The 18,958-nt window shown below is 35.9% G+C and overlaps 1 protein-coding gene across 1 annotated transcript in view; it reads right to left on the reverse strand.

The window, feature by feature from the left end:
- Positions 1-1,605: 1,605 nt before the first annotated feature.
- CFAP47 (cilia and flagella associated protein 47) overlaps positions 1,606-18,958 on the reverse strand; it is a 261,413-nt gene continuing 244,060 nt past the window's right edge. The window contains exons 63-64 of the mRNA XM_066314030.1: positions 12,066-12,234; positions 1,606-1,994 (exon numbers count right to left, since the gene is read on the reverse strand). Coding sequence (XP_066170127.1) covers positions 1,773-1,994; positions 12,066-12,234 — 391 coding nt within the window. The 3' untranslated portion in view covers positions 1,606-1,772. The remainder of the gene's footprint in view (positions 1,995-12,065; positions 12,235-18,958) is intronic.

Genomic DNA, 18,958 nt, shown 5'->3' on the forward strand with positions numbered 1-18,958 from the left:
TGAAAGCACCCCTCTGGTACTATTTCATTGCAAACTTCTCATGGATGTTTAAAATGTTTAGATGTATGACAGAATTTGAAATCTACTACAAATAGCAGCAAGTGCAGGCAAATAAATTGGGCATAACATTTCTGGAGTAAGCACCATGTAATTTTTAAGTGATTCACCTCTACACCACCTGCTAATCCATTTCTGTGAGGATTACAAAATTTTGTGCATCTTGCAAAAAAGTGCCATTTTAAATAGGAAAGCATAACTTAAAAGGAGTGAAACAAGGATAAAAAAGCTTTTACAAAAAGATGTCAATGAAGTATTTCCAGAACACCGATCATTAGTTGTGAAACCATTGCTGATCCATAAATTCTGATTTCTTATGGTCAGAGAAACACCTGCTTCATTTATATATGCAGATAGAGCCTTCCTATGAAATCCAGCTGCATTTGTGGTCTCAGCAGCATTTAAGATAAATATTACAACAGCTTCTTTCTCAATGTCTTCCAGAGATATCAGAATGGACAGTATCTTTCCAGCGTTGTGCACTGAATTTAAAAAGCTGATTTTATTCTCACTTCACATTACCTGGTTTCTGACCAAAATGGGGCACCCTGCATTAGAAGGAGGTATTAAAAAAGCACCATTGCTGTTTTATGTGTTCCCAACATTTTCTGTAACAGCTTCTCTAAAAATGTGTGGCATAAACAAAATCCTCAAGCACATTGCAGTAAAAGGGTTTTATTGGTGCTCATTTGCACTGACCTACATAGGTTGTTCTCAGGCTCCCCATTCCTGAGCAGTGATGCTCATTCTGTATTGGAGCCAAGGAGGCACTTCATCTGTGCCAAGCCATCTTTTTCTCAAAGTACATTTTGCCATCAAAATAAAGGCACAAATCCAATTTATGTTCTGTTAGTAAAATCAGCAGAAACAATCTCAATGAAGAAAGGAGTCAGGAGTTACCCATCCAATGATCTAACAAAGCACAGATCTAATTTTCCGCATTATATCAAGAGCAGAGAAAGCCTGAATTCCCATCTAAAGAATGGAAATAGAAACACACTAGGGATAGCACCTCTGATTTGTTTATTCTAAGAAAAAAAAAGGAAAATCTGTCTTCATTCCTCACTGACTTCTCACAGCCTTCTATAAGTTAATGTTCTAAAGTACTTTATAAAATATACCTGACATAAAATTACTGCAGCAGGACAATATATTTCACTTCTGTGCTATGTATAATTTTCAAAGATTTTAAATGTTATGGGATGATTAAAACAAGATTGTTATTTTATACAGAGCAAAGATGTCCTAATAAATGTAATTAATGAAATTTGCCAAAGCAAGAAAATTTAAGGATTTTCTTGTGGAAGAGATCATGGATTGTTTTTTCTTGCTTGGTTTGCATGGGTGTAATGTTCTGAACATCACACAGAATTTTCATTGAAACTTCCTATTACAGTCTTATTAAACCAACATCCTTTAGAAAGCAAAGCATTAATTTGAGTTACCCAATCTTCAGATATATATTTTTTAAACTCAAAGTTCTTTCTCTGAACTTGCTGACATCTGTAGGGCATAAATAAATTGTTAGGCATCCAAAATCCCTTACAGAAAAACAGGAATATTACTAGGGCTCAGGTGCTCTGAATCTTCCATACAGAACATACAATCCATGTGTACCATACCTGCCTTAAAAAAAAAATTAAGAGGCCATATTTTCTTTTTATCTTCAGAATTTATTTGTTCTCTCACCAAAAAAACCCCAAACAATCAGCAGATTATAAACTTCTCTGTTTCCTCCTAAGGACCAAAGGTGCTCCTTTGATTGGTGAGGATGCTCCAGTGGTTATAAGTTTCAGATTTTCACGGATGAAATTGCGCTGTCGGACTGTGGATGATTCTATGTAGCTGCTGGTGCAAACTACTTTTGCTGCCACTGTGGGTGTTACAGTCTGTGGAGGAAGTCCATTGATTACATATGTCCACTGCATTGATTGTGTCTGAAAATAACAGAGAAAGGAAAAAAAAAATAATGATCTAATACCTTGAAAATTCATCAGTGATCTAAGATGCAACACTGCTTTCCAAAGATATTTGTCCTTTTCCATGTAATGCACTGGAATAACACAAAATGAGAATTGCACTCCTGGAACAGAGACCTGAAATCACATTCAACTTTTTTCAGAACCAGGCATAACAAAGATGAGAAATTTACCTTCTCTGGCTTATCTAAAATTCCTTTTTTATTTAGAAGTCCCAGAGATCTGTATGTTTTTCAAAGAGCTCTGTATGTTTTTCAAAGGTGACTATTCCATACCACAACACAAATGCCTCACAGTTTATACTGTACGATTCACTTGCAGCTCTAACATTGGCAACAATCGTATCATCAAATGGTGGGATTTTCACATTAAAACAATGAACAAAACTGAGAGGAAAGGATTCAGAGCATGCACAAGAAAATTAAAGCTTCATGTTGGAATCTCTAGTTTGAGGCATATTTATGTGGATTGAAAATGACACTCTTCATTTGCTCTCTGTTTATAACTGGTCTCCAGGAATGGAACATTCCACGTCATGTCTTGGAATGCTTGAATACTTGATTCTTCCTGAATACATTGTCCTGATTCTTACTACACATCCCAGTTTAAGGACTGTTATTTCTGTGTATATTAGGGTATACTGCTGTCTACCTCCCATGCTTCTTTTGTCCTGAAACAGAATTTCGGTTGTAAATACTCATGAGTAGTTTTTGCAGATCTTCCAATCATTTTCCTTTCATAACATATCACTTCCATTTTTGAAAGCAGGTCTTTATGCCAAGTCTCTAGCACTTTCCTGTCGTTACATCTAGAAAAAGGTATATTCCTCGATTTTAGTTTTCTGTCCTTTTTTTCTTTAAAAAAACCGCAAAGCTGCAAACTAACAACAGAAATATTACAAACCCAGAAGATATTACAAAATCTCAAATGATGTGTCATTATGTCCAGCTTTGTACTGTGCAAAAGGACAAAGCATTGCATACCCACTTCAGGTATAGACTATCATCAATTCCCTCACACTTAGTGACTGAAAATCTCAGGTTTTACGTTTAAGGCTTTTTTTTTTTCTTTCAGAGATAAAACTGATAGAGTGAAAATACGGCATGTGTGCATCTATTAAAATACATTCATTTAAGTGAAATTTGTCTTTTATACAGAACACAGAGCATGAGCACAGTACACACAACATACCAGACTCTGAATTTGCACTCTCAGAGCAGGAGAGTCACATGAAATGGGAGATATTTCCAAATTCTCCAGGTCTGCCTTTCCACAGGACACAGCAGTGCAATCACACAGCTGTGCTGGTTCCAGAGCAGGTTTTTGGTGCTCTACTGCTGTGTTGAACTCCAGGGACACAGCTCACAGAGTCACCTTTCTCTGCTACTTCCACTCACAGTGTTTTATCATTACAGCACCTGTACTTCATGGAATTCATCTCCCATTTACAACTAACTTAATCCTTAGAACAATCAATTGTAGATAGAAACATCATACCTCATCAGTGCCATTCCTCATCTGAGAAACAAAAGGTCAGAAAGGCTGATAGGCTCTCAAATTGCTCTGGAAAACTGTGCCACAGTCAATTCTCAAAGCTGAGTCTTTCCCTCAGCTGATAGTCACAGCTGGATTCTTCTGACACAGCTGGATTTGCGGCTCACTCCAGTGTGAGCTCTCTGCTCCTGCTCTGCTGCTGGCCCTGTCAGTACCCCAGCCAGATTTGGCCTGTGGAGAGGTGCCACAATACCCACACAAATTGGGACAGATTTTGACACACCATAAATATTATCAACCAACTCCAAAGCACAGTGTGTATATATGTCTTGTTATTTATTGCATACTTCCATTTAATTATGGTCTAGGTAAAGCACTACAAAAGCCACAGAGATGAGCAGTGAACCTTCTCCACCTCCAACTTTCTGTGGAGTCATCCCATATTTACAGCAACATACAGAAGAGGGCAAAAAAAGCTTGGTAAAATGTTTCTTTTAACAAAAGTTTTGTTACATCAGTTTTATACTTGCCACTGAGAAAGTTTGAATCTATTATGTTTATCTTTGTTATCATGTGCTTCTTCCCACCATTCTAATTACTACCCTGTTCAGTGATAAATTATATTTAAGGAGTATCATTGCAAGCAATTTTGAATTTATAATGCAGATATTCAACAAAAAGAAATTTCAGAGCATTAAACCATAAACTATTTGGCTCAGGCTTTGTTCTCTGCTGTGCACTTATACAGCATGTAACTTATTTCACAGATATACTGCATACACTTGCAGCTCCCAAATACCATCATCATATGACTCTCTAATTGCAGTTTTAACCAGCATTTTGGCAACTGAATTATACTTTTCTGCACCATTGTTGAAAGAATAGATGAGGTTTTTCTGCTGTGTATTTTTAAAGAAACCTCTACTTGAAAATTGGCAGTACTGATTTTACATGGTCTCTGCTGAGTGACTCACCTTATTCCAGTAAGATTAGTAAACGAGAACTCAGTAGATATTTCACCATGCATGCATAGTTTTTTCAAAATTTTTATTACTATCCTACTAAAATCAAAATCTCATTTAAATTGAATATTATTCACTGTAAAACAGGCAAATTAACTCATCTTTATTCTCAACCTTATTTAATACTGTGAAATGAACTAGTAACTTTACTGTCTGAAAAGGTAAAAGTAAAAGCCAGCAAAAAGCAGGTGTGACATGAACTAGCATCAGTATCTTTTGTCCAAAGATAAAGCTGTCATTTAAGAGAAGTCGCTCTCCAAAGTTAGCTCATTATTTTATTAACTTCAGTACAAAATGAAATAATTTATCTTTCTTTAATAAAGCAGATGAACAATTTAGTTTAAAGGTAATGTAACCTCAGGGTCATATTCACTGTGTGTGAGTCTCATGGATTATTTCAAGGTCAGAGAAAAGATCTGAAAGGTGTTTCAGCTAGTGATTTAAACTGAGTAGCAAGTTAATAATACAAAAAATTGTTCATGAAATCCATACACATTATGACTTGACTGTCTAGAGTATTAGTAATAGTGGGATTTAAACAAAAATGGTGGGCTATGCCATCTCTCAACTTGTCATCAGCATCAAACAATAGATACAGACTTCTGGCTAGTAATAACCTCTTATTAATTTCCTGTTTGCCCTAGAAATATCTTGGATTGTGTGTCCAATGAAAAAAAAAGGATTATGGCTTGACTTGTCGAATAAAGCTGCCTGTTCTGGTGCTGTGTCAGGTGTTCTGTAGCAGGAGACATGGCACCCGAATATCTTATCTTGAACTATGTTAGCTCACCTATTGTAAATCATGTGCCATCATGCAGGACTACTGGACACAATCATCCAGAAAAATTGTGCATTTATATATGCATTAAATGAAAAAATAAAAAAAACAAAACCCCTACTGTTGTGTAATGTAAGCTCAGGATTTTCTGCCAAAGGGGAAATGAGTGTCACACACATGGAAAAGTTACTGTAGTAGTCAACATAACTTGGGGTCCTTTCTTTAGCATTAGGACCATGCAGAAATCAGAATTTTCAAGGCAACCTAAATTTAAGTAATTTTCAGTAAACCTTAGGCAACCACAAATGTCTATTTTACTACAATACTTAATTTGCCCTTCCAGGGGCACAATATTAGTTGCACAAGCAGTAAGTATTTTTTTCTGGGATAAGTCTGTAAAGCTTAATTTCAGTAGTTATTCTAAGTAATATGAAAACTGCAGCAAGAGTAAATTTATCATCTTCAAAATTCATGCAAGTGCCTCAAAACTGCTGCTTTGGGTTTCCAGGCAAGACATGTCACAGCAAAGGAAAATACAGATCATCACAGTTTCAGATTTTTCTGGAATGGTGGAGAGGAGGAAGAGAGACTTTCAAAGGTCATCTACATATGACCATAGAATTAGGATAGAATATTTGATTTACAAGCTGTATTTACTTGCCTCCAAAGCAGGCCAAAATTTCCCAAATCAGAGGAGCTCTTCTTCCCATCTTTAAGGCAATGAATGCAGTTTATTGTATCAAATTTGGAATAATTCCAATACTAGCTCTGATAGTAACAAAATCTAAAGATGAAGGTATGAAATCTGATGCAGTCTGTACTATGACTAGAACAGAATTACAAAAGGGAATCTCTCTTAAGACATATCTGATTTAAACATAGGTAGTTAAGAATCCAGGCTCCCTGTGATGCATATTTAGGCCTATTTCACTCACAATTTAAGAAGAAAGACCAGATCATATTCTGAATGTCCTTGGCAATCTGAGGGAGGATTTCTTGTTGAAATGAACGACTTTCTTTTTTCAAAACCTCAATATTCCTGAATCAAAATGTGAAGAGAATAACAATTCAGCTCACCTGACTTGGAGTTATGGCCATCTGCTGAGCTAAATCTTTCTGAACAGTGTTTCCAACAATTAAAAAATATGACACACACTGCCACTTCTTATTAAATAATGTAACTTATTCAAGTAAGTCATTCAATCATTTTGATGGCTGACTGAGCAATGTTCATGAAGCAAATTATTCAGCCAATACTGGTAACAGTCACTAAATAAATTATATAAAAATCTATTTGTTTGGTATCCAACCCTTTTTTACTGATGCCTCATGATTCATAGGATTAATTTGCAAAACGCAGATTATCCATGGGTGTTCACTGAAGGCTGGAAGTGCTACTGATGTACATGATAAATAACTGCCAAAGCAATTTGTGTTAGGAAAGTGGATTGGGAGCTAGGATCAGGAATTTCAAGGAATGTTGTATTCAAGTTAGCTTCCAACTATTGTTAACTCAGAAAAATCAAAATAGTATTTGCAAGACTTCCTTAAAAGTTAACAAACAGGAAATTACAGGTAGTGTAATTAATTTATACTGCAATGTTTTGTTATACAAACAAAAAATATGACCAATTACAATCAGTGTAAAGCAAACCTTTATGTGAACTGTGCAAGGGAAGAGCAAAGGCAAGAAAAATCATGGATTAAGATGATAGTTTAATAACAAAGAACCAAAAAACCCCAAAGCATTAAAAACCACCTCCCACAAGCAGATAAATGCCCATCCAGGTTCTGACCAATTTCTAATGAAGAAGGTGGATAAGAATGATTTTCTTATATTAAGGAACACATCTAGATATAAAATTTACTTAACCGATTTCTGTACTTAAAACAGCAGGTGTATAATTGCTTGGACATTATATAACCAAAATCCTCCAGGACTGACAATGATCTAAATACACTTTTGCAGCAATGGTTCCCACATTATTATCATCTTTTGCCATTACCAGAACCATAAGTCTCAATAAGCAAAACCCTTCCCCATGCTTGTGAATCAAAAATATTGAGTACTGATTCTGCATTCTACTTCTAATCCTAAAACTCAAGCCAACACCAACATGTATCTTATTTGATGGGAAACTACTTAAATTATTCCAGTAAGTTAGTTACATTTTTTCCTTGCTCATTCTTTTCAAGAGATACAATTTAAAATAACATTAAACTATGGTAATTAAGAAATCCACCAGGAACAAGGCAGTTTCAGCAAGCTGCTGAATATGTAACAGTACTGTTTGCTGTTAAGATATGCACAGACAAGTTTAGAGAAGCCACACCTGGGTACTGTGGCTGGCACACTGCATCATTTATTTGCAGAACAGCATGACAAATGGTTTTGATATGCTATCTTCCATAGGCTAAGTTAGTGATTATTCAGTAATAAAGGTGCACAAGCCTGACTTCTGCAGGGCTTGATAATGTTACCTGCAATCTGGTTCACTCTGACACCTATTTTATCATTTAAGACTTATTGTGTGTGCCTTCTGCTTTAGAGTATCTCAGAAGTCTCACACATGAATTACAAAGCAATTGCTCTGGTCTCCAGCTGAATTCAGCACAGTGAAAGGAAATTAACTGCAAGCCGACAGGAAGATGCCCTTTGCCAAGGATTCCCAACCTCCTGGCTGCTCCACCTTGTGTCTGGCTGTGATTCCTGCCCCAGCTGCACCCTGATCCCCTCAGCTCTGGCACATCACAGCTCTGGGATGTCACCGTGGATCAGGAAATGCCTTCTGTCACCACAGCACTTTACAGCTTATCTAAGAAGTGTGCTCTCTTCACTTATTTATCATTAGCGGTAATATTTTTTTTTTTTTCAGTCAGAACTGCACAGTTTCTGAAGGCAATTCTAAATTTAGAAGTTTGATTATGGAAAAATACCTATTTAAAAATGCTGTTCAGGCACCGTTTCACTGTTTCTTACCTGTAGCTCAATTAGGTTGTGATGTCCTCATTCAAAGGTACAAGCTTTTTCAAAGAAACAAGCATGATTATTTTCCTTACTGCCTTTCTTTAATTGTTCATGCTTTGATCTACATGAAATTTTAAAGTAATTTTCTCTGTCACTTCTGCAAAATTGATTCCTAGCAGCTATTTAAATAATTATCTAACTTCAATTGTTTTGATATGTAGTTGACTGAAAGCAGAAGTTTTAATGATGGTTCAAGAACTTTAACTGCTTCAGCAAAGTAATTAAGGTTTCCTGCCATTAATAGAATCTACTGTAAGTATTCATGAATATTAAGTCAGAAAGAATCCATACTGTATCCCACGAAGTATCTGATTTGTGTGCAGAAATATAAATTAGTCAACATTATTTCCATTACATATATATATATTCAGTTAATAAAATGTACAAACTGGTAATAAAATGTACAAAGTCCTGGTAGAGACAGACTGTTACATATATGTTAATGCTAATTAGCTTCTCAGCAGGGTAATAAACCAAAAAAAAAAAAAAAAAAGTACATACAATATTTGGATTTAACATTTGAAACAAATGAGAAAAAGATGACTGTAGGATCTTTCTCCATAATCCTAACCTCCCATTTTCCTTTACAGCACAATTGTAATGATGAACATAAACCAAAGAACTTACACTGCTATCTCTGCTACTTTACAGCTTAATTATCACTGTTCATTGAAACACACAAAAATTACAAATCTGCTACCCACTGTTCAAAGAATTTCATAATAAAAATATGTTAGTGTTAGGACTATGACTTTACCCTTGAAAATGCAAAAGACATTTTAAAGCAAGAGCACTGTAATCCTTTATTACAGCTGCAGCAGAAGAGAGGCACTGCAAAAGAAAAGAAGCTTCTTCAACATTTCTAAAAATAGCTCAAAGCCTCAGCCAATATATTGGCTAGAGAGGATGCATGCAAGAAAGGTTCTTCAGTGTTGGGTCAAACACTAATTGCATTTCACCACCTCCATTCTTATTCCCCAAATAAGAATGATTTAATACTGCTTTTATTTAATATAACTAACTAAGTCTGTCTCCCTCAGGTCACTAATGAAAATGATTTCAACAAACACAAAAGGCAGAAATGAGTCTCAGGTATTCCCAACATGTCACCAAACCTTATTTTGGGTCAGTGCTGAGAGCACAGCACTGAATCACACACAGGCACAGATGCTCTGCCTTCCATTAGAACTCCAGGAATTAAAGCTTATGTGGAAAACAAAAAAAGAGCTACCAAAAAGAGCAAAGGGAATGCAAGCCTCGTCAAAACATTACAGAAACCACTGAATTCTGTAATTTGAGTAAGAATGCTAGCAACAACTCTAACAGATCGTGATGGACTTTTATTGGTCCAAAATGCGCTGATGAGCACCAAGAATCCTTGATGCATTTTTAATTGTCCAGGAATAGAGACAATAAGATGTGATCTGATATATATATATATATATATATATATATATATATATATATATATATATATATATATATATATGTAATATGTATGAATGACTGACTTACTGCAGCCACACACAGGAGCAAAAGTGGAGATGTAAAGAGCTGTCTGCCTAGATCATAACCAGGCACTGAGATATGAGTGCATGTAGCTTAAAAATCCAATTAGATGCATGCCATCCATACTGATAAATTCCTAAAAAAAATTTCTGGATTACTGCCTGAGTTCTTAAAAAGCTAATAATAACCTTTGATCATTGTGTTTGTCCCATTCCAGACAGATTTTTAGTGAAATCTCCTTGTTAGTGATGAAAGCAAAGCCAAGGACAAGCAAAGCTAGTGCATTTGTATGTGCCATGCCTAAAAACAGGAGTTCAGTTCCAAAACTTCATTAAAAGTTTCTGAGCTCTGTAGCTGTGTCATACTTTGTAAACATAAAATAGCACAGAATATATTCAGTAAGCTGTCTTATTTTTTAAATGGAAGTGTGATAAACATAATTGCTGTTTATATAAAGATTATATTAATCAAACATCTAATACAGTAAAATTTGATTATATTAATCAAACATCTAATACAGTAAAAGAAAACAAGTAGGAGGGATTGAAGGACCTTGTTTTTTCCAGGATTTGGATTTCTTATTCACTATTATACAAGTTGTCACTTATAGAGATAAAACACTGTAGTGATTTGCCATGCATCTTTTTATCAACTTTTGGACCATCTTATTTCTTAAATCAATGTTGCTGTTTCACTTCTAATATAGTAGTCTGAAAACAGTACCAGCATGCAGTGAATAGACTGAAAATACAAACCATGATTTATAGAGAATGTGGGGTGTTTACCCCTGCTGTGTGTTTTCAACAGATTCCTTCTAAAGAATAACTTAAAACTTGAAAATTGGTTTCTGAGAGCATTTTAACTGCTGAAGGAATACATGTCTTCAAATGTTTCCTGACCTTCCAACTTACACAGCCCATTTAGTTGCAAATAATTTTTGTCTATTTTGCATCTTGCTTCAAAAGAGCTATTCCTGACTTTGTGTTCTGAAATTCTCTCTTCCACAGTTTGGCACCTGCCTTCTTGGAGCCTTTGATCATACAAGATTTATAATACAATTAAAATCAATAACCTAGGCTCCACATCCGCAATTACTTTCATATTCTCCACCAGCTCTCAACAGGATTATTTTGATTCTTTGTGAAAATCATGTGGTCTATGGAGTTGAGGTAAAAGTATCAAGATTAAGTATCTGCCTCTGGCGCTGATGGCAAAAGGATAGTGTACTAACTGTAATACAGTGTAAAATACAGTGTAAAATACAGTACATTTTTCCAGCTTGTAATCAGTCAATTCTCCAAATTTAGTTTTCTTTTTGCCCATTGTGAGGAGTAGCAAAATCATCACAGCACATGCTCTGAGTGTGTTGAAGTGCTGCTCTCTGATGCAGGATTCCTCCTCCTGCTGGCACTCCTGGAGGTGCATTTGTGCATTGCCCTGGGCAAGTGTCTTTGTTGGCAAGACAGGTATCTGCCAGGGAAAGTTGGAGTTTCCTTTGGAATGGAGAATGTAACCCTCCCCCCTTCCAAATTATTATAGTTTTCCAATTAAAGACTTCTCAGGCAAAGATTTGGGAATAGGAATAACAGCTCTTTACTAAAAATATTAAGAATACAAATGTAGTAATACAAAAAACAAGCAAACAAAACAAACAGAAAATCCTAGAAACCCTGACAGAGTCAGAAATACAACCTGACACCCTGTTGGTCAGGGTGTTGGAAGCAGTCCAAAGTAAGCCCACCTAGAGTAACAGATGTGGTTCTGTTGGAGTACAGATGATCCTGTAGAAAAGGGTCCAGTAATGGTGAGATGGGTCCAGTCTTCCTTCGGGAATCCAGTGGAAAAATAGACTGTCTGGTATCCCTAGGTCCCAGTTTTTTATCTAGGTAGGAATGGCTGGCTCCCCTCACTGGGTGGAGCATCTCCCAATGGGATGATGTAATGTGTCATGTCATTGGTTAGCCTTAACAGCCCATTACCAAAAGATATCCCCCAGAGGGTGGAAAAAGATAAGGAACAATGCCCTACTCAGTTTTAACAACTGGCCCATTACCAGAAGGCAGTCACCCCACTTCCCCCTGGATTTACAAGAGATGAGATACTTCCCCTTGAGTTACACCTCCCCAGCTGGTTTCAACAGATGGAATAGAATAAACTTTTTTATTTTTGGTTACACAACCCAAGACAGTAAGGCTTACCTCGATGACCAGCGTTGCTGTCTGCTTCCTGCCATACATCCTTGGCTTGTATCCCACTGTAATATGGGTTCCCACAGTGCCTGCCGGGAGAAGTTCTCCAGCTTGTGGCATCACAAGGAAATCGGGATCACTGCCCGCCAGGAAGTAAGCAGTGAATGGCTCTGGGTACCTGCAGGAAAAGCACAGGAGCCTGTTGTGCCTTTTACAGCATCTTAACAGAATTTATCTGCAATCTAACACTTAGGCCACCATGTGGCATGACTCAGGAAACATGGCATGGAATGAATATGGAATATTAATAGCATTCTTACTTACAGAATAATTGTTTTGTAGTAATTCTTTATTTATACACAAGGACCTCCATACTAGTATTCAAACACATTTACATGCTATTATAAATATTATATTAACTATGGAATAATGATAACATTTGGCACTAGAAAAAAAATCATTTGACTTGTAAAGATATCATGATAGTGATAGAAGTAAATTCCATATCAGAATGAAAATCCATTTTTCCTATTAAAAGTATTCACTTTTCCAACCTCTAATCAAATAAAACTGACAAGCTATCCATTTTATTAATGTTTATGACTAGAACTGAATTTGCATTCTGACAGTGTTACTAGACTAGGAGGGAGTTCTGAAAGCCTTGAAATGAAGATATGAAAATTAATAATTTTTTATCACTGTTTTCACATTTTTCATATCCCATAAGCTGAACATTTTAAGATCTTGCTGTAATATAATTAGGTTCCTCTACTGATAATATTGTGTATCTCTTATCTCAAAGAATTTCTGTCACAGGTCTGCAGATCTTGTCTAATGCCTCTGTTCACAGCAGGGCTGTTGGACCCAAATAAAATCCCTAGTCTTGGTAAAGACAGTGGTTGAGCACTATAAAACAATCTTAGGCCAGTCCCAAACTAAAGCCTGTCCATCACAATTCCTCAGGGACTACTTGCCATAAACATTCTCAGCTTGAAAAGAACGTACATTTTTGTATTTTCTGGCGAGGCATTCTCCTTTTAGTCTTTATATGTGTTACTGAGGACAACTCTATCACTCTCTGGACAGAAGGAGAACACAGGAAATTGAGAGCAGAAATACAATGGGATGGTCAAAAATTAATCCACAGAACCCTTGCACTGTACAGCAGGGCAAGTACTGTGCATGCTTAGAGGGAACATATTTTCTGTTGATAAAACCTGAAGAATGAAAAGCTAACAGCATCTCAAAGAAAAGCCGTTCAAATCTGTTTATTCATGGACTGTCACACCAGAAATAACACTTTTCAAAGAAAATATCCACAAAGAAATGAAATTTAATATTTTATGGCAAGTCATATCTCTGTGGAAATGTTACACATTTCCTGGGCAAGTGCTATCTTGTGGGTGGGCACACTGGGCCTATGTAATTTTGTTTAAAAATAGCCCTCCTTTGGAATGTGTTCTCATGAAAGGTTGTGCTATATTCAAAATGCTCTCATGAAAAAAAAGGTCACGCTGCCAGTTTATAGAAACAAACAGTGAGAGTGCAGAAAACAGACCCCAAAGAATTCTGTTGCCTAAAAAAAAAAATCAACTGATATTTAGCAGTGCTGTTAGACTTGTGTGCATCCGCAGATTTAGCCTGGCTTTTCCTTTAGGTGACAGCAAGGTGGGCAAAAGTACTGAATGTCTGAAACTACATTTTCAATCTTCCACTCTTGACATCAAACTTGTGCTAACTTGTGCTTTTTGTGGTGCCTAAAGCTGTGCCACTGAGTTTACAGCCCTGGGCCATCAGCACTAATCCTGCTGGGCCTGAGCTCCCATGCATGTGCCAGATAAGCCTTGAATTGTCACATCTTTGTTTCCCACAAGGAGTGCTCAGCTGTGAATGCCTAGAGCACACCTACTACACACAGACAGCAGGTATGGCATCAAAAAGAAGTGACGGCTTTAGACTAAGCAGCAGTCTAAAGCACTCTGAGTAGAGTAGAGCACTCATGAAAAATGCCTGAGATAAATATTCAAACCCCCATTCTGAAAACAGAGACCTGTTGCAGAATTTCTTAGAGAGTGAGGACATGATTTTTATTTGGATTAAAGTTTGAGCCCAGCCTGGGCCCCAAATTCAGGCCAGTGAAGCCTGTGGCGCAGTTAATATTACGTACGGTGTGCACATGGGACAGTGGGTTTTTAGGTGTTGATAGGTATAGTTTGTATTGTGAACATTTTACCCACCTTAAGAATAAGATAAGCAATGTTTGTTTGCATTCTTCTTATGACCTGTCATTGTAAACCATATCAAAGTGTACATAACCTGCCATTTGAGACAGAATAAAGGGAGAATGTCATGTTAACCATATTGGTTTGATCTGCATTGCTCTGTCCAGGCTTCCCATGTTTTAGGGGTTCCCTGTCAACAGAGACCTGGACACAGAGCTTCATTTCCAGCATCACTGCTCTATTGACTGTGTTCAGGAACATTTTAAAGCAGTACTTTGTGTATCTCCTGCACTCAGTCTGTTTTCCAGTGAGTAGTTAGGGACAACAACTCCTAGGAAGTGCTTGGTGGCTGTGTAAGACATCCAAGAGCATGACTTGGACTACAGACGTGATGATGAAATGCCAAAGGAGATGAGGCAGGGGACAGACTGATTACACAGCAGACACAGGAAAATACAGATTTCATTCCTGCAGAAATTGCCTCTTAGCAGGGAGTTATGCAAAAGTAGCTTCTTCCAGAGTTTTTCAGAGACATCAAAACAGTCAGAAAACAGAGAGGAGAAAAAGAGACAGGTTTTTTCCAGACAAGGGGACCAGACAGTTTAAAGTGAAACTGTCAAAATACTCATCTATAATTATGCACAAGATATTTACCAGGTCAGAGAAAAATAATGTTATTTTTATCACCCTTGTCAGATTTTAATTTTCATTTAAAAAGTGGGAAGAAAAAATAATGAAGAAGCTTTAAATAAAATCTGCACACTTCTTGACAGCATTATCACAAGATATCACAAGGTAGAGGAATGTATGATTTTTTTCATGTTGAGTAAAATACATAAAGGCACACTAACATGCACGAACACATATAATCACAACTAAAACCTCCCTGTTCCCAAAGTCTGTCAGTTTTAAACAAAAGAGTCAGGGCATCTACTGGATGCAAAATGTTTCTCAGAGTAGAAACTATGTCCAAGTAAGGAAAATAGAAATTAAGTGTACTGCCATAATATGATAGGCCAGCAGGGATTCTGATGAAGGTGGTATAAAGAAACAGGAATTAAAAAAATCACACACAATCAGAAACAGAAACCTTTCTTTGATAAATCTTGCATTGTTTCAAAAATAAATCTAAAGATGCTCCCTGAGACAAAACAAGCAGTGCTTTCACTGCTGTTCGCATTAGGGAGATGAACTGGCATGCTGGGTACCTCACAAGCATAAGTAAATTGCTTTCTCTTCCTCATCTTTTATAACAAAGAGAAATCTGGAGACAAAATTCCCAGAATAGCACCTGAATTTCAGACGTTATCATTTTCCATGCATGTATATTTAGTGTATAATTAAAAATTAATAATTATGTTTTTTAAAATTATTAAAATTTAATTCCTCCTTTTTGATTACTCCTTCAGGTGAAACACCTCTGGAGTCAATGTTTGGCTTGTCATTTCTCAGCCATGAAGGTTGGTTGTGAGGCAGTCTGCACTTTTTCAAGAAGGGTGACAGATATTAAAATACTTTATAAAGCTTAATGATGTGTAGAGTTTTGAAAACACATATGCACCAAGCAGAAATTAATTATAAAATGTAAGGGCAGAGGCCTTATAAACCACAAAAAGTGTTTTCCCATCTGTCTTTCCTTAACTCTCCTGATAATGGTTTGATACTGCCATCAGACAACATGAACTCTGTCCTTACTCAAATAATGAACAAGAGTAAACACTAATTTGAATTTATATAATTATTGGACAATCAAATCTTGGCAACCTGGCAAAGAGGAAAATGAGCTGGCCTTTAATGACATTTTTATAATTACTCCTTTAATCTTGTCTTTAAATAGAAGTCCATGCTTATCAGTATTTTCATGCTACACAGTTTTCAAATTCTTAAACTTAAAAATAATAGCATCTTACATCTTAACTAAAGAAGAACTTAGGATTTATATTCCTGTAGAGATCACACTCCAAATCTAATAAAATACTCATCAAAACTGAAAACATTTATCAAATTTTTTTAAATTAAGGCTCAAAATAGGTTTAATGTTTCTCTTCCCAAAACTACTGAAGCAGTAAATTATTCCTGTAGAAATGTATTCCTTCACAAAACTCAGCATTTTGAAAAGCCATGCACAAAAATACCAGCAAATCTTGCTTTTGATCAAATGCTTGGGTATTTTTTGATAATAAAAGAGAAGTAACAAAATGTCTTAATCTGTAAAGTACATAACTGCTTCAAGAAATAATGGATATGAAAATGTTACTATAGTTCAAGTAGTTAAAAAATAGTTAATCATAACTAAATTTATTTCTTGTAATTTGTAGTTAACATCTCTTGGATGACAGAAGAAATTTCAGTTATTACACAGTGAAGTCCTCAAAACTTATTAACTGTATGCATTTGTCAAATTCTATAGAATTATTAGTGATACTTGGCATGTTTAGATAATTTCTTACCAACAAAAATAAAATTACAATGGAAAATAAATCAGTAACTCATTATTATTTATAAAAATTTGATATGTTTCATACCCAGACCAACTCCAGTTTAACTGACCACTCTGCATCCTGAATACTGGACATCAGAAAAGTTTTAAAACTCCAGGTATCACTTCTGTGGCTTTGAAAAAGCTGCTTTAGAATTAAAGGACTTTTAAAAAATATGAGCAAACACTGCATGAAAAATGCCAGTCAGGGATTGCTTTACCAACCCTAAGATGGATGACATTTTGTTGTGTACATGTTGTAAAACCAAAGCAGGAGTTAGAGGTTCTATCCTCACAATTTCTGTTTCATCCCTGTTCTACACAGGGGTGCTGTATTTGCAGATTGATGACTGCTTACAGGTCCTGGATAAATGTGTGACATGTCAAATATTGCATTCTTAGGAAGGATGATCATAACTTTTTGCAAGGTCTGCAGAATGTTTACATTACCAATATTTTCCACCAGTCTCCATTCAGGCTCCAAAAAATGGAGTCCAGTCAACATTTGTGCTTTGCAGCTGCCACTGTGTGGGAAGTGCTAAGATAAAGTATTCAAATTACATCTTTAGATTAGTGGTAGAATTTTGCAGAACTGCTAACAAAAAGATTGGCAGAGGAATCCAGGCCAGTAACATACACAGTAATGTGTGAGAGAGTGAAGGAGAGGATGCATGAACTGACAACTTACCAAATGCATTTTCTTGCAGCATACATAAACCTGGCTCATGCTAGTTCTAATGAAATACAGCAGTAATTAGAGTAAAATAGAAATGTTTCTTAAAATTGTAATTGTAAACTTTTTGGTTTGTTTTGTTTTTCCTTCAAAATAATGAAGGGTACAGAAACAAAAAGGGGTGCCCACTAATTCCTCAGATTTAAAATTAATTTGGTTGACCAAGGAATGTTTTTAACTGAACATTTATTCTATGCAGTAGAAAATGTACATAGAAGGAATAAGGAAAATCTCCAATGAAAAGTCAGCTAAGAAAACTAAATCTGTACATGCAGTCATTTTAAAGTTGAATTTCATCTTTATTCTCATCTCCCCAGCCCCCCAGTTTGGGGCTTTTTTCCTCTTTATTCTAGCTCTGTTTCCAGAATCAGCTGGAGCCTTGGACTTAGCAGGTGTCCCTCTGTGGAGATCACATCAACATGAGGCTGTTTGCTTTTGAGTCGAAGTTTATCCAAGAAGTTTCCTTAATGTAACAAATATCCTCCTTATGATAAACACAGGATTGGAGTGTCAGGGCAGGATGGAAAGATGGAAAAAATTCTACTGTATATGGGAAGGCATATATGATTGTAACAATCACTAACAGGTACTTGGAAAGACAGAACTAAATTGGTGAAAGGAATCTCTGTATGAGAAAGAAGCAGACAGAACAAATAGGAGAGAATTATCCCTCAGCTTGACTAAACCTTCAAATGTAGGGTAGTTTACAAAAGATTTCCAAGTGAATATAGTGTTCACAAATATCTATCTATCACACACATCTCAGGTTGGCTACTGAAGTATTTGCCCAGGAAAATATAAGGTAACATTCTGCTGTAGCTGGACATCACTATTTTAATGTGAAGAAATAAATCCAACCATCAAAATAACTCTGTACAGAAAGATGGAGCAGAAAATGAGCTCCAAAACCCATTTCTGTATTAGTACAAATGTCCTGATCCCAAACTTAATTGATTAAAAATACATTAAGTTATTTTCAGTATGCCAAATATAGAAATGGCTAGTTTTTTTAAGCAAAGTATCACTTTGAGAGTTTTTACTTTATTTCAATTACAGGTTTCAACTTAAAATAGACCAATAATTTAAGATAACAAATAAATTTCTTTTAAGTTTTATTTCCAAAGAATAATATCCTATCCTTTTTGGTTAACACTGCTGTCATTCTGTAAAAAATCTGCATTCAATAATTCATTTGGTATTAAAACAAGCACTAATATTATCTCAAACATTAGAGGTCTGTACTAAAACAAATTACTCCAGTGGAAATGCTGCCAATGATTTCAGCTGGTGTCGAATTAAACCTACATTTATGATAAAACCTGAAAATTGTCATTCATGAATGTTAAGAAGTGGTAGATTTTTCTCATTTAGGAAGTCAAATCTGTTGATCTGACTCTTATCAAGCTTATGCCAATACAAGAAACCCTTAAACAACATGTCCCTTTGGAATTCTTCAAGACGAAAATAA

This window comes from Sylvia atricapilla, chromosome 2 (genome assembly GCF_009819655.1).
Source record: "Sylvia atricapilla isolate bSylAtr1 chromosome 2, bSylAtr1.pri, whole genome shotgun sequence".
Classification (NCBI taxonomy): domain Eukaryota; kingdom Metazoa; phylum Chordata; class Aves; order Passeriformes; family Sylviidae; genus Sylvia; species Sylvia atricapilla.